The sequence below is a fragment of the Podarcis erhardii genome (assembly GCF_964252035.2).
Source record: "Podarcis erhardii genome assembly, chromosome: 13".
Classification (NCBI taxonomy): Eukaryota; Metazoa; Chordata; class Lepidosauria; order Squamata; family Lacertidae; genus Podarcis; species Podarcis erhardii.
In genome coordinates, this window is record NC_138502.1 from 26,614,278 (window position 1) to 26,630,833 (window position 16,556).

Below are 16,556 nucleotides of genomic sequence, written 5' to 3' on the forward strand. Positions count from 1 at the left end.
AATAGTGGAAATTTTGAAAGACGTCCCAAAATATCTTTTGGATTTTGGGTTTAACTACGGAGATTTGGTTGCCCTGTTGAGAAGGAACAAAATCATCTCTAGGTGGGAGTTTCCCCGAGATCTACTCTTCAGTCTCAAAGGAAGGAAAATAAAAATAAGATCAGTAGAAGACAAAGTAAAGTGCATGTATAAATACGAAGAAGACTTGCAGAAGGGACTTGGAAAAGAGTTAAGAGCATCGGACAGAAGATTACCAGGTTGATGAACTATATGGAATTGGCGGAAATGACTGGCAGAATCCGAAACCAGGGAGAAGAGACGGTGGAAGAAGATTGGAAAAAGTTTAAAGACTATTTATAGAAATATTGTAAAATTGACGAATGTTGGAAAAATGTTGGAATGAAGTTATATAGCTTTAGTAGAAATGTTATAAGGAATTAAGTATAGATAGATTATTAGAGTATTAGGGAAAAATAAGGTTAGAATATGTTAAGATAAATATAGGACAGAAAACAGAGAAAGATGGAAAGGAATTGCTGAAACAATTAACAGAAGTGGAATACAAAAAGGGAGGTGTGAGGAGGTCGTTGAAACAAGTAAATGAAAGATATGACATTGAAATTGTATGATGTATGTTAAATTGTTTTTGTTTTGTTTAGCTTATTGTGTTAGTGTTGTGTAATGTTTTTATATTGTATTGTATTGTCTTTTTTGTCTTTTGTCTTTTTTTTCCTTTTTTGTAGTGTTTAAAAAAAAAAGAAAAAGGAAAGCAAACAGGTTCCAGATCCGTTCGAATACTAGCACCGTAACTCATCAAATGTTATGATGTTGTGTTTCCTTCTTTACCACTGCACATTTATGTGGCTGCCATCTGTATGTGTGTGTGTATGTGTGCAAAAGAGTTAGAGCGAGAAAAAACAAACAGTGTTGGCATGGTACTCCTGTCCCCTATTTTCCTCCCTTGTGTTGCCAGAGCATGATGAAGTGGCAGCAGAAAGGGCAAACAAATCTCCAGTGTCAGACACAATGTAGGAATCCCAGTGCAAAGTCATCATGATTAGAAGCCAACCTGTTGTCCACACTACTGCAACTCAATGGGAGAAAAATAATGCTTTTCACTCAACACCCCCATACATGAGACGTCAGGACATTCTTTGGAATGAAGGAATGAGGGAACAAGAACTTACACAGCAGGGCTGTATGAAAACACACCAGCCTTTGTCTGACAGAAACTGATGCCCATTTATAAGCCTGTCCCCTTGATAAGACTCCCTTTCAAAGGCTGCCCTGCCAATGTGCATTAATGAATTTTTGCAGTATGCACAACAGAAAGTTTCCAGTTCTCAAAACTCTTGCTTATGGTTTAACTTTTTATAAACTCAATCCTCCTCGTTTGTTCCCAAGAGCAAAGTTTGGCAGAACCCTGAATGCAGAACTCAGCTTCTCAGGAGGAATTCCAGAAAGACTGCCGTATTAATCTGCTGCTAAATAAATAAATAAATAAATAAGAAGTGGCTTGCAATACCTCCAAAATTAATCATTTTATTGTGGCAAAGCTTTCATAAGCAACAGCTTGCTTCTATACGTATTTCTTAGATGTAAAGAGGTCTCTGGGCTTATCTACATTTTGCCTTTATGGGAAGCATCATTCTGTGGCAACTCTATGTAATCTCGAGTATGCAGCTTTCCATAGTAACTCTGCCAACTGCATGAAGGATTTATATGAGAGCTAGACTACAGCAGAGTAGTGGACTTTGATTTGGGTTCAAGTCTCTGCTCTCAGTGTATGCAGCCTTATAGAGTTGTGAGGCTTAAACAGGATAACTCATGTGCTGATTATTTCTAAGGAGTCAGTTATACCCCTGAATATCTGAATTCTCTGATTGTAAAGAAATTCAATGAACATTTTTCAGGAGGATTCTAAAACGCATTAAGTTAACAACTAAAATTTAATCACACAATTAGGCTACGAAGGATACAATCAGGTTAGTCTCAATTGTCCCTACCTTCCTCAACTGCAAGCAAATGGCTTGCTAGTGTGAAAACTCAGGTAACTGTTGACCCTATGGCCATACCAAAGTGTTTGGTAAAACAGAGCACATCAATAACCTCATAACACAAAGCTGGGCCAGTGATATACAAACACATGAGCAAACGGGGGTGTTTTTGTGGGGCCTGCAAGACCAAAACCCCTATGATCAGTATGCAGATTAACAAACATCCAGCAATGGAAATATATGAAAATGCAGCTTTATTATTTATATCTGAAGAGCTTCAGGAAAGTTACAATACTTAGCAAATCCTCAAAGCAACTATGTGAAGATTCAGCTCAGTGTGTGATTTGCTGAAGGCTAGTCTGATATGCTTCACTGCTAAGTTGATCTTCCATATCCAAAATAAACAAACCTTCTATCTCCCTGATCCGCAATGTGGGCTAAAGTTCAAGAAACCAGAGATAACTTTAAACACCTAAAGTTTTTGTACACTGTACTGGCAGAGACGTTGGAAAAATGTTTGAAATTCCCAGAAACCAGCTCCAAAAGTCTGGGAGACAGAATCCAATATTTAAGAACGAAAGAATCAGTAAGTAAGCTTTAGGTATTGACTATTCTGCTAGATGGAGAGAAAGGCCAAGTGATGCTATCTAACAGCCAGTATATGATGTCACAACCTTTAAAACTAGCTGTAACAATGCAAAGCAGCCTATCACTGATCTACCATGTCTGTAACCTGAGCTAACTGGATTGGCAAGTTTGTTTTACCAGTTCTTTTATCTCACGTTTAACATTAGAGTCCACCACTTTACACTTAAGCAGGTACTTGCTACTGCTCACTGGTATGCACATATACAAGCCACCTTAAAAAAAACTGCTGACATTTAGTCGGCAAAGAGGCAGGTAAAACTGGTACAATCTGCAAGCCCGATGAAAGATTAGACAGGTTGGAGTCACAAGATGGTAGGTTGAAGTATTAAGTATAGAGCTGTCCCTTTACTATTTTCACACTTTCATAAGGAATACAGTATCTGTCACTGATTTGATAGAATCAAATTTTAGGCAGTAGAATAGAGCATACAATCCATAAATCAAGATTTGAGAGACTGACTCAACTCCTCCTATCAGTTCACACGTAGTTCATGATTTTTGAAAAGGAGAATTATAGGATGAGTGAATAACATTCACTAGGATGTATGAAAACAGCATGAATGTATGTTAATTCAATAGTTTTAGAATATGCCAATATGCCACAGCTCTGCATCTTTACAATGGATTTCCAGTGTCAACTTTAATAGCAAACGTTTCCCATCCCTCCTCTATTTGCATTACATTTCCCATCCCTCTTCTATTTGCATTGCCAAAAGCTAACAAAATATTATATACCACTAATAAACATTTTTCTTTGTTTGATATTTAGGCTATGTGTATTCTTAATTCCTGAGTTTATTTGTGTGACATCTTCAGGTACCTTGTATGTGCGGTAGAAGAGACACATTTAACAATAGTTCCAACTAGGGATGCTTGAGGAATCCCATATTTATGAATTCTGATATGAACTGACACCTCCCAGACTAATGTGCAGTTCAGAATTTAGTTTCAACAGTTTTTATGCTCACTTTCCTAATGTTCCAATGCTGCCTTAGCTCTAAAAATGTACCAATATTTGTTAGAATGTGCATTGTGCAAGAAAATGCATTTAGAAATGAGTGTTTTGAGAGATGCAAATTTTCATGCAGATCTGGAAAAAAAATGCAGATCAATGTGGAAACTGGACAGAAGCAACTGACAAGTGAACACATGTGAAGTGTCACAGACTGGAAACAGATTGACTAGTCCATTTGTAGTTCCAACAGTAAACCAGTGGTCAAGTTCTAGCTTCAGCACAAGTTTATTATTAACAACTGTATCTAACTGCTAGCAATCAAATCTAATAAAACTTCAGAAGATAAAGCCAGGGTGTAAATCTTTAAAATTACATTCACGTCAAACTCTCAGTCACATTACTGGCTACAAACTACTAAAGGATGGTCAGGAACTTAAAAACAACAACACTGTAATATTAACCATCCTGAATGGCTGGAAAACGATCCCCCTTGCATTTGGAAGCTGATGGCAGTGGCATAAAAATCTATAAAGTTAGTTTTAATTTCCTCATTCAAAGATTTGAAAATTTTGAGCTGCGAGTTGGCTCAAACTGAAGCACCTTGACCACAGTTGCTCTCTTTGGGAATCTAAAACAGATTAGCAGTCATGCTGCCTTTCTTTTTAGGAGTCTACTTGTTTCTAATACACTCTTGCATATTGGTAAATAGATTAATTACAAAGACCCCATAGTCTCCTGTGCGTTTTTCAGCCAAAGAAAACCAAACCACATAGTTGTCAGGGAAGAATTGTCCCTGGAACTTCTCATTGCTTAAGGAAGCGGTACTGGCAAGGCATATATCAATATAGCATATTTAGGTTCCTAGTGCCTGTTGATTCTGCACGGCATACCCACACTCAGTAAAACTAGCCTGACTTACAGGTTAAGAGATTTGGGAGATGTTTGCATAATTCTGCACCACTTTCAGAATTTGTTGAATTTACGGATTTTATTGACTTACAGTCAACTATGGTCTCCGCTCACCCAGCTATTACCAAAACTCCTAGCCTTGCACAAGCCAAAAGGCGACTTACCGAAGCAGCAGTTCTTTGGGAAGTTTTTTGTTGATTGCAGCCTCATCACTGTTTGAGAACATCTGCAATAGAGAAAGCAACAACACGCATTTACCCTGTTGTGTGGATCATTATCTCTTACAAACTTGGGGGAGCATGGCAACTTCATAAGGGAAAGCTATTTTTGAGGCAATCTGAAAAGGTGGCATTTGAAGAAGACATAGTGCCTTGCATGTTTATTTTAAAAGGCTGGTATTAAAATATAGTGCAACTCACACTGAACATTTGGAATTGTGTTGAATTCTAAATGAACTAGCCTGAATAATATGGCAGTTTATTTGGGTTTCTCAGTAACAGGCCATACACCATTTGCCCCCCCCCCCAACCCCTAAGTGTTTACCTTTTCCTGCTGGATTATGTGGATGTGCAACAGCTAGATACAGACTGAAAAGAATGGATCAGACTTCCAAATACAATTTCCCCTTTATTAATTAGGCGAAAAGGTTCTAGTCCCCTAAAATAATTTCCCTGTTTCAGATTGAACCTTGATCCTGGGGCATATTTGCTTTCTCAAAAGTGTACATCTTGGATCACTTGCTTGAGTCGTTTCCTCTGAAAACACCTTGGTGTGCTGCTTGTTTGTTTGCCCCCTATCTATTAATGGAGCACTCTCTTATAACAGAGCTATAACAGACCTTGAGACAGAGAGATGTACTTCTAGATACAAGAAGTCATTTATCTCCAAGTCACATCACTTGCTCATCTAGTAGGTAAGGGTAACCCTAACACATCAACTGTTTATTATTGTTATAATTTATTTAATGTCTGTGTCACCTAACAAGTGTGACTCACAATAAAAGCAAAAAACCTACAATGCCACAAATACAATTCATTGGGGTTTGTTTTTTTAAAAATAAAAAATACACCAACACAATAAAGGAGACATCAACAACAAAGTACCATTTTAAACGAAAAACTAAATAGACACAGACCCCTCAATCGGCAAATAATAACCCCAATGAACAGTAGTAATCCACCAACATTTGTCAAACTGAGCTCTTCAGGATTTCATATCATAAACCATTTCTCAGAGCATATGGTGTAGTAAATCATGCTGAAGATAAACAGGTCTGGGTTTGGTCAGTGCCTGGATGGAAAAATGTCTGGGAACCCTATGTACACTTCTTTGTATTCCAAAATGGAAGAATGGTGATATATAAATAGGAATGCAGGAAATTGTGTAGTCACTATAGTGGAGGGGAGCTGGCTGATGGTAAACTCAGTAGTGTGGGCTATTTCTTTGGCATTTGGACTTTGCACTCCAAAGATGGAAAGTTGGCATAACCAGTGGAAGTTTGCTGGGCATACGTCAGCTAACAGCCATGTGTTTCTCTCAGCATCTGTATCCCCATCAGTACCAAATTCACGTACACTCTTCACTTGGAGAAGCCACAGCAGGCATACAATTCAACAGTTCAGATTTCTACACAAAGAGGAAGGAGTATGCAAACAGGGCCCAGAACTGAAGTAGTGGGCCAGCTCATATGACTTCATCAGTCATAGAAATCAGGATTTTAAAAAATCCATGTGTAGTATGTATTAAGATTTCAGCTGGCATGTAAAAGACACAATCTGGCTTGAGAGAGCAGGGGATCAAGACAAGAATTATTTGCTTCGGGTTTAAAATAGCCCAACACGCCAAGCATTTTTTATGTGTGAATATGCAGGTAATCTCTGTGCATTGTGGTTATGGCTTTGCAGAAATAGACAAATAGGGACACTGTTTCCATAGAGTTACACTGCAGGTAGGTAGCATTTGTGAAAGGCTGAAAAAAAAAGTTATCAACATGTAACCACATCAGTTACCTAGAATTTTGATGCCAGTTTCTAAAAAATGCCCCAAGAAAATCCCAGAAAATGGTTTGCTCACCTGACAGAATTGGAGGCCCAGTTCAGAAAGCACATACCATGGGCTCATTCCTGACACACGGATCCCTCATCCACTTCCTGGTTCTTTTATATTTGCTGTTAATAGCCAAATGAGAAAACTTGGGTTAGCACCTTGCCTCCAAACCGTGATTTGAAACCGCACTTTGAAAGGGCTTTGTAAATCATGGTTTGGAGTCAAGACACCAGCCACATTTTGCCAATTCAGACCTCCTGCTATCATCATCCTTGGCCATCGTCCATGTCAGTTGGGGTACATGTGCGTTGGGAGTTCAATAATAGCCAAAGTGTAACAACAGATACCCCACACCCAGTTTACTATGTTTGAGTACATAAAAAGTCAAATGAATAATTTGCTTGTGGTGTAATTAAGGATAGAGTCTTGCCCTTGGGTTGAAGACTTGGGTTCAAATACCCACCAAATTCACTAGGTGACCTCGGGCCATTCACTCTTTCTTATAGGAAAACTTCTTAAAAGAGGGGATCAATTGCCAGAAGGAAGGAGTGCATGAGAATTCTCTCTCTTTAAAGTGCTTAAAGATCTTGCACCAACAAACCCTAGCGAATGCATCTGAGAAAAGATACAGATGCAATGCAGACTGCACCCCATCCAGTAAAAAAATCAGCACCCAAGTTTTGTTCTGCTCTCTTCCTCATTTAAGAGCTCAAGTTAGGTCTTGTTGTATCTTATTTTACCCTTCATAAATCTTTGAAGTTGATCTGACTAGGAGCTGTCAGAACTGAACACTTGATGCTAGGTCTGCCAGGCTCAAAGACCACTGCTCTATTTATTACTCCATATATTACCAAGCAGCAGAACAGGTTGCTACTTTCACCACAGAAGCTGTAATTTTTTTAAAAAAATAATCAAGAAGAATCTCTACAAGCAGAAGCCTCACCTCATACTCTGTCTTGATGGACCAGATGTAACACAGCTATATCTACTTCAGTGGCACCCAGGTAAGCAAGTTTGCTTACAGCTAATCAATCATCTTTATAAGGTATGAGCGTCCAACCATTTATTACATGTCACTTCTGCAGAAACCAAGTCATGCAATTTAGTCAAAAGGAATCCTTCTCCCTGGACTTGAGGTCAATTTGTGGGGTAAAACACATGTGACAAAATTATGAAGAGGAAGACACTGTATACAAGTGTTATATGATAAATGCTGGAAGCTTCTAAGTCAGCGGTTCTCAACCTGAGGGTCCCCAGATGTTGTTGGACTACAACTCCCATCATCCCTGAGTTCTGGCCTTGCTAGCTAGGGGTGATGAAAGCTGTAGTTCACCAACATCTGGGGACCCACAGGTTGAGAAAGGCTGTCTAAGTCAAGATGAGTGGGCAGCAGTGCTTGGTCTTAAGAGAAGAACATAGCTATAGAAGACATAAAGTAAAACTAGTAGAATGGAGAGAACCAGTGGGGCACAGTTATATCTGGATACAAACTACAACAGGGGTGTGAAACTTTTTTCAGCTCAAGGGTATGTTCCCTTCTGGCAACTTTCTGGGGGCCACATGCCAGAGCTGGCTGGGGCCAGACACACAAAAAAGGCAGAGAAATGAATGTATATGTTACCTTTGTACAGTCAGGCAGTTTCTACACTTACTCACACACCCATCTCTATGTTTCATCTAGGTAAGAAAGAGGCATTAACAGAGTCCAAGGGCAGACACAAACACTCAAGGGTGTGTGTGTGTGCAAGATCTGGGAAAAGTCCCAAGGGCCAACTAAAAGGGTTTGGAGGATTGCATTCAACCCTAGGACCTCAGGGAAGGGTGCACTGGAGGTGGTATCGAAGAGAACACAAGAGTTCAAGCATCTAGAAGTCCCCCAAAAGGCAAACTCTTCTACAAAGATCACTGATTAATTTAGTTCAGGGGATGTATGATCACCCCTCCCAACTAAAATGCCCAGGGTGACCTTGAGATGGAGACTGAAATAAAGGGGGCACCTAAAGGAGGAAGTGTCATAATAATAGCCAACCTCCAACTACCCTCGCGGATTGGAGCATGCATACACCCAATCACAATCAAGAGGTAAAATTTCCAGATACCCTAAACGACTTTGCCTTAGAACAGTTTGGGTCATGGAACTGACCAGAGAGATGGCAACCCTCAACTCAAGTGGCGCCCAAGACCTTGTGTGAGATGTAAGTGTTGCTGAACCAATTTGAAACAGTGATCACAGTGCCATGTAAGTGGACAATTGCTAAGAAAGTCCAACATGCCTGTTGGATAACAAGTAAGTCAAGGGTGTGCTGAAGAAAGAAATGTAACTGCAGAGAAGCTGGATGAATTCTTTGCATCTGTCTTCACAACGGAAGATGTTCTCCAGAGTTTCAGACAGGAATCTTTCCCAGTCATAACTGGAGATACCAAGAATTAAACATGGGACCTTCTGTATGCAAACACGTGCCCTGCCACTGGCTATGGTCTCTTTCTTTGCTGTGTGAGGTAGAGAAGCATGGAATATTCATTGCCTGGCTCAAGCAAGGTCAGAACAGATATTGATTTGCTGGCAAACTCAGCTGCTTCTCAGCTGAGGCAGAATCAGGACTTTATTTCCTAAAAAAAGAAAAAGAAAAAGAAAAAGAAAAAGAAAAAGAAAAAGAAAAAGAAAAAGAAAAAGAAAAAGAAAAAGAAAAAGAAAAAGAAAAAGAAAAAGAAAAAGAAAAAGAAAAGAAAGCTCACACAAGCCCTTATGATTAAAAGAATCAATGCCAAAATCAGCAACCAGCAGAAACTGCTAGTCTGGAAAGAAGACCTTGACATTGTAAAGGAATTATTCCAAAGGACAAGGTTGCAAAGGAGATCTGGTCTGAGAGCTTTCTATGGGCTGGAGCTGAAAAAAAGCATTGCAGCTTTATGCTGGCACATACAGATCTGGGGGTATTCTTCTAAGGTTTTTGTTGTTTTTAATGGGGGGCATTGTGGATGAATCGTTACAGCTTATAGCATTCTGGAAGATCTTTAAGAGCCTAGTTAAGTAATAGAAACAGAATTTAAATTTAGGGCAGGATCTAGTATATCCAAACCCTTAAAATTTGTGCAAGTCAGTGTCCAGGGAAGAAAAATGGTGAGAGTGGGCCATGAAATCAGAAGCAAAGAGACTTCTGAGTTTTCAAAACGCATGTGGGATCATAAGAGAAATTAAAGGCATGTTTTAGTACCTGTCCCAATAACCTTTCAAGCAGCCTACTACATGTACCACAGGCAGGGAGAGTTAATAGCACTCTTGGATTCAAGGAAAATATGAGAATCCACAGGCTGGCCTTGACATGGCCTGTACTTCTCTTGCTTCTCTCTCATCTCATGATACTGCTTGCTTTTCAGTTCTGTGAACCAGGCGCCAAGTCACCTTTCCCAAGAGACAGACAGGGTACAGAAACTTGTATTATAGCTGGGATTACTAATCGTTGGCCCTTCAGATGTTACTAGACTACAACTCTCAACTACTGGCTATGCTTGGAGGTGCTGATGGGAGTCAAACAACATCTGGAGGGTCTAAGGTTCCCCATCCTTGCATTATAGCATTAACTAGGGTGGCCCATACAAGAAGATTAAAGCATAATAAAAATCAGAATTGAATGCTTATGTTCTTTACACTCTCTTAAACTAACTTTTATATATTTTGTTGTTGTGTCCGACTCTTTGTGACCCCATGGACCAGAACTTTTATATATATTTCTAGTCAATTATAAGTAAATAGTTTTCCACTGTAACACTCTCTTGCTGCAAAAGTTTTCCTGAGATGCTGGGTCAAGTGCATTGCAGATGCAGAACAGCTCAAACACTTTTGTGATCCTTTTTTTTATTCCAGTTCCAGTACAGTGGTACCTCGGGTTAAGTACATAATTTGTTCCGGAGGTCGGTTCTTAACCTGAAACTGTTCTTAATCTGAAGCACCACTGTAATGGTTCTAGGGGTTGCTCGTGCGTAAGCCAGTGCAAACACCTGGCTGGGGTTGCCTGAGTGAACCTTTTCTGTCCGGACAGCCACTCACCCGTGGCTGCCTCAATCACTGGCAGAATCTGTCAGTGGGCGTTTCTTAAACTTATTCCAGCAAAGAAGCTCTTTGACGCCTAGTCTCCTCCTACTCTCTCTGCGCGAAAGCCTTCTGCACAAGGAGGGCGTAGGCAGCGGAGGACCCCTACTCTCCCCGCTGGTCCCCGGCAAGGAGTCATGGGACCGCCTTGCCGCTTCCCCCATCTGCCCCCCTTCTCCACTGGTGCTACGCTGATTCTCTTCCCCAGAAGATGGGCTGCCTCTCCCAATCCCGGAACGCTCTCTGGAATCTCTCTGGATTTTGCTCTCTCCCTCCGGCACTGATGCCAGTTCCCTGACAACCACTTTAGCTAATGGGGCCTCCTGCTGCCGCCGTGCTGCCAGAGCACAATTTCTGTTCTCATCCTGAAGCCAAGTTCTTAACCTGTGGTAATATTTCTGGGTTAGCGGAGTCTGTAACCTGAAGCGTATGTAACCCGAGGTACCACTGTATCTATATCTTTTACTTCAGAGAGAACTTCCAAACACTCCAAAATATTTATAGACTGAAAGGATACAAGTGAAATACAAGGTATCCTGGGCATATACAGAAATACATTGAGTTGAAGAGGCCTTTCACCAAGAATGTGCATGGTTGACATCAGACCATAAAATAGCTTGCATATTTTTTTTGCCAAACTTAAATCCTACCATGGAGTACCAGTTCCAAAAGAGCAACCATGATTATTCTTGCTGCCATAAAGTCAAGCTAATGAACTCTTTCGCCTTTGAGTACAAAAAGAGACCGCCTCTCTAGTACTAAAAGAGTTTTGGAACTGATGCAAGAATTTGGTCAAGTGGCAGGGTTTAAATTAAATAAGTTAAAAACTAAGGTATTAGAGAAAAATTTAACAGATATTGAGAAAGAGAAGTTTCAGAATGAGACAGGTTTAACTGTGGTTAAGAGTGTAAAATATTTGGGGATCAATATGACAGCTAAAAATATGAACTTATTTAAAGATAACTATGAGAAATGTTGGAAACAAGTGAAAAAAGACTTAGAAATCTGGTCAAACTTAAAGCTTTCCTTGTCTGGTCGAATAGCAGTTATAAAGATGAATGTATTGCCTAGAACGTTGTTTTTGTTTCAAACTTTGCAAATTGTGGACAAGATGGACTGTTTCAAGGGTTGGCAGCAAGACATCTCTAAATTTATCTGGCAAGGCAAAAAACCCAGGATAAGATTTAAGATTTTAACTGACGCAAAGGAAAGAGGGGGATTTGCCCTGCCGGATTTGAAACTTTATTATGAATCAGCAGCTTTCTGCTGGTTAAAGGACTGGCTGCTTCTCGAGAACACAGACATTTTGGACTTGGAAGGATTTAACAATTTTTTTGGGTGGCATGCATATTTGTGGTATGACAAGGTTAAGGTGCATAAAGGTTTTAAAAACCATATTGTCAGGAAAGCATTATATAATGTCTGGATTAAATACAAAGATTTGCTGGAGAACAAAACTCTAAGGTGGCTGTCACCAATGGAGGCAAAAGCATTGAAAAAACTTAATATGGAGGCCAAATGGCCAAAATATTGTGAAATTTTAGAACAGGAGGGCGATAAGTGGAAGTTGCAGAGTTTTGAGAAGCTAAAAGATAAAGTGCGAGACTGGCTTCATTATTATCAAATATTGGAGGTCTATAAGTTGGATAGGAAAATGGGCTTTCAGGTGGAAAAATCAAAACTGGAAACAGAGTTGCTAGAATCCAATACTAAGAATTTGTCAAAGATGTATAACTTGCTGTTGAAATGGAATACACAGGATGAAACAGTCAAATCAGCTATGGTTAAGTGGGCTCAAGATATTGGTCATAACATTATGTTTGCTGACTGGGAAAGGTTGTGGACCACCGGCATGAAATTCACGGCATGTAATGCCTTGAGAGAGAATATTATGAAAATGATCTATAGGTGGTACATGACCCCAGTCAAGCTTGCAAAAATCTACCACTTACCAGATAATAAATGTTGGAAATGTAAAGAAAATGAAGGTACATTCTTTCACCTCTGGTGGACATGCCCAAGGATTAAGGCTTTCTGGGAAATGATATATAATGAAATGAAAAAGGTATTTAAATATACCTTCCTGAAGAAACCAGAGGCCTTTCTCCTGGGTATGGTAAGCCACGTGGTGTTAAAGAAGGACAGAACTTTTTTTATGTATGCTACTACAGCAGCAAGGATTCTCATCGCAAAGTATTGGAAGACATCAGATCTACCCACTCTGGAAGAATGGCAGAGGAAGATGACAGAATACATGGGACTGGCAGAGATGACTGGCAGAATCCGAGACCAGGACAAAGAGACAGTGGAAGAAGACTGGAAGAAGTTTAAAGACTATCTTAATAAACATTGCAAAATTAATGAAGGCTAAAATGATATGGGTTTAAAAATTAGTGGTTTGCAGGAGAATTGATTTAAGGAAAAAGAATAGATTTAATAAAAATGTGGGAATGGATTTGCTGATAAGATAAATGAGATTAGAATACAGAAGGGGGAGGTGTGAGGAGGTCGGTGAAATTAGGATTAGAAATTATGGTTTGAACTTATACTTGTTTTTGATTTGTTTTGTTTGTTTGTTTATGTTTTTATTGTCTTTTGTGTTTATATGTGTTATTTAAAACTTTAATAAATATCATTTAAAAAAAAAACAACAAAAAGAGACCGCCTCTTCCACCATGTACAAATTGCAACATCTGAGATCAATGAAATTATTGCTTGGTTTCCCCTACTTGGTTTCCAGAAAATATAAGGGAAATGCACATGGTCTGCAAAAGAGGGGCACAGCCTTGGGGACACATGCTTCCATCTAATCAGGATTCTCTTGCTAACTAGGATTTGAAACGAGAGGTCGAAGTAGTTTTACACATCCTAACTGCATCAGTGAGATATAAGCCACAGCTAAGTCAACAAGGGAAAGGATGGAATATGCACTCCCATGGCTGGTTTCTGATTTACAAATCATGATTTGCAGGGAACCAGTGTTGTGCCTGCATCAGAACTTAATTTGTATGTGACACTTAAATCACTAACTATACCATCCTGAGCCTTAGGAATTGGCTTGGACTAGAAGTCTAAAAAGAAAAATACATTTTGCCTGCTATTAGCCACCCAATATGCACACAGGGAGTAACAAGTTTCCATATTTCTGTTTATGATGCTGAAATAGTTCTTTCACAAATTGTATTTAAAAAACCACCATTCCTCTGGGAGGAGCTGTATGGAGAATATTGTCCACAGCAATTTATAAATACTACAAACAGTTCAGACTGGGTGAGCTTTCTTTAGAAGCTTCCCTGCTGTCCAGGGACTTCTATTTTCTTTTCTTCACTTTCCTTTTTATAGCTCACTTTATAAACTGTGTTCTCTCTGGGAATTGTGTATCTGCAGACTGCCACAGTCACCACACTCATAAATACAAGCATTAAAAGTCTGATATCTGCTCCAAGCACAGGCGTTATTAGGCCTGAGGAACAGGAACTGATGGATGGCCGATTACATATACCAAACAGTGCTTGAAACTCCCATTGTTCTGGGCACATTTTGCAATAGAGAATTTCATTAGCACGAGCAGTTTCTAAGCTCTGGATGCAGTACTGCGCCTAAGATTTCAGAGTAAAACTGCAGAGTGGAAGGAAAGGAGGACCTTTTTATGCCTCCCCACTTACAGCTACTCTTTGAAGACTTAATATTCTTAAGAATATTAGAGGGGTGGGCAGGGGAAGGACTAGACCATTTGAAAAATGAACATAATATTTTAGCTGCAGTTCATTGGTTTTCAGCTTTGTATTCTTGTTATATAAAAAAAGAAGTGTACCTAGGCATTCCGTTGTTGCGCCCATAACTTAGGTTTAAGGTGCTATTTAGCTCTTAGCTTTCATAATTAATTTTATAATAAATGATTTTAGAGTGTTGTTTATGCTGTACTTTTGTACTGTTTTATTGTTGTTAGCCGCCCTGAGCCTGGCTTCGGCTGGGGAGGGCAGGATATAAATAAATTTATTATTATTATTATTATTATTATTATTATTATTATTATTATTATTATTATCTCAGTTTCTAACACTGATACCAAACCCCTTCGCTACAACTTCCATAGGCTTCCTGAAATTATGGCGTGTGTGTTGGGCAGCAACCACAAGAAGGTCAGAAAAAGATGAGGGAAGAATCCATGAAGCACCTTGCAACTCCTGAGCCATTGCCCTGCTTGTACCATGTTGTTAATTCTTTGGGAACAATAAACAATTCAGGCCCAGTGTTGTAGAGCAGATTGAATACTGGCATTTCAATGCGGAAACCCAGATCCAAACACTTTAAGCCACTCACTCTGCTACCCTCAAAGAGTCAACATAGGGCAACTACCCGGGGAGGAAAAAGAGGACAAGCGAGTCAGGCGGAAACTGCAAACAAGCTGCATTGTGCCAGCCTGTGAGCCTGGGTGAAACCGCCTCAGCTTTTGAGGTGAAAACTCAGGAAGTTTCACCCGGTTTCTCGAAGGCAGAGGTCAATGCACCTAGTTTTTTCAACACTGAAGTATACTGTCAAACCTCAGTGTTTGGCTGACGATACACCACAATGTTGAAAAGCTGATATTGTCCAGCCCTAGACCAGTTAGACCAATATTCTGGTATTTTCATTTTGATTGCACATACTCAATTTTTCTCCACCACCCTCCGTTGCTGATACGCCTTTTGAATAAACTGCTTAACTGGATTTCTGAGCTGTGCTGGTTTGTTAACACACTGAGAGGATGGTTGTCCCAACCACTGCTCCACTGCTGGCTGTTAAAATGCCTGGTAAAACATGAGGGAGATAGGATGCAGTTGCCAAGCAAGACACTTGGAATTCAGCTGGCTGTTCACCTACTCTTGAGTAGACAACCACAAGACACTTCTTGTCCTAGGTAATATATAACCATGTAGTAACAAGCAGAGAGAGAAAGCTGTTGCAATTTATCTCTTTTTAACCTGGAAGTCCTTGTGAGAAACTAACATCATCATGCAAGATAGATCTCAGGGTCTTATGGGTGGAAATGTAATTCACAAGAATAGCAAAACAAAGGCCAATGGTTTTTGCTCACCCTAACACCCCCCCCCACCAAAAAGGCTGACTTAAAGGGTTGTAATCTCCCCTGCTTTGTTTCAAACCCCCCACAAAATTTGCCCAAGAGTTCTCCTTTAACATTCACCCCAGATCATAGTAAAAAATTAAGGAAGAATATTTCCACTCCTGTGACAAAAAGAAAATGAGCATAGTTATTGGGGTGGTGAAAAGTATGTATCAAAATTGTGAATCATTCCCACTTCAAGTACTTTGAGATTATCCTATTTTATCCTCACAGCCGTACTGAGAGTTAGGTCAGGCCAAGTAATAATGGCCTTGTCTAAAGCTGCTCACTAAGCCTCATGACTGCAAAGGGATGTGAACAAAGGCCCCATAGACCAAGCCCAACAGTCTATCCATTACAGCATACTGCCAATTTTTATAGGGGTAACACTCATGCATTCTCTTCCCTACCCCCATTGCTATTGTGGGACTAGTCATTCTGAATGCAACAACTGTCCACACAAACACTGGCTCCTCTGGGATACCCAGAAGATCTGAAGGAGTGCTATTAACAATTCACAATACCAGAACACCAGCACAGATATGCAAACTATATTGGTGTCAGAGCATTGCTGCTTCTAGTAGGTGTTCTAACAATGGTGTGAACTCTCCTGCTATTTAAGAACCAAGATGACTAAAAGTATTGTACAAAGCATTAAGCAATCACTGTGTATAAGGAATGCAACCTGTATTTCACAAACAAGACAGGAATGTTGTCTGACTGAGAGATGGGCACATGGTAGCAATTAGAAAAGGGGAAAGGTTGGGCAACAGGTCTAAGGAGTAATCTTAGTACTTTATTGATTTA

General features: G+C 39.8%; 1 protein-coding gene and 1 long non-coding RNA gene across 4 annotated transcripts in view; one reads left to right on the forward strand and one right to left on the reverse strand.

The window, feature by feature from the left end:
* FBXL20 (F-box and leucine rich repeat protein 20) overlaps positions 1–16,556 on the reverse strand; it is a 68,732-nt gene that overhangs the window by 36,471 nt on the left and 15,705 nt on the right. For 2 of the 3 annotated variants that reach the window (XM_081837041.1, XM_081837039.1), the window contains exon 2: positions 4,674–4,735. In XM_081837041.1, the coding sequence (XP_081693167.1) occupies positions 4,674–4,735 (62 nt within the window). Of the gene's footprint in view, positions 1–4,673; positions 4,736–6,582; positions 6,678–16,556 lie in introns of all 3 variants that reach the window. The other variant, XM_081837040.1, reaches the window with a different exon arrangement.
* LOC309327684 overlaps positions 1–16,556 on the forward strand; it is a 28,108-nt gene that overhangs the window by 3,784 nt on the left and 7,768 nt on the right. The gene's annotated exons all lie outside the window — the stretch shown is intronic.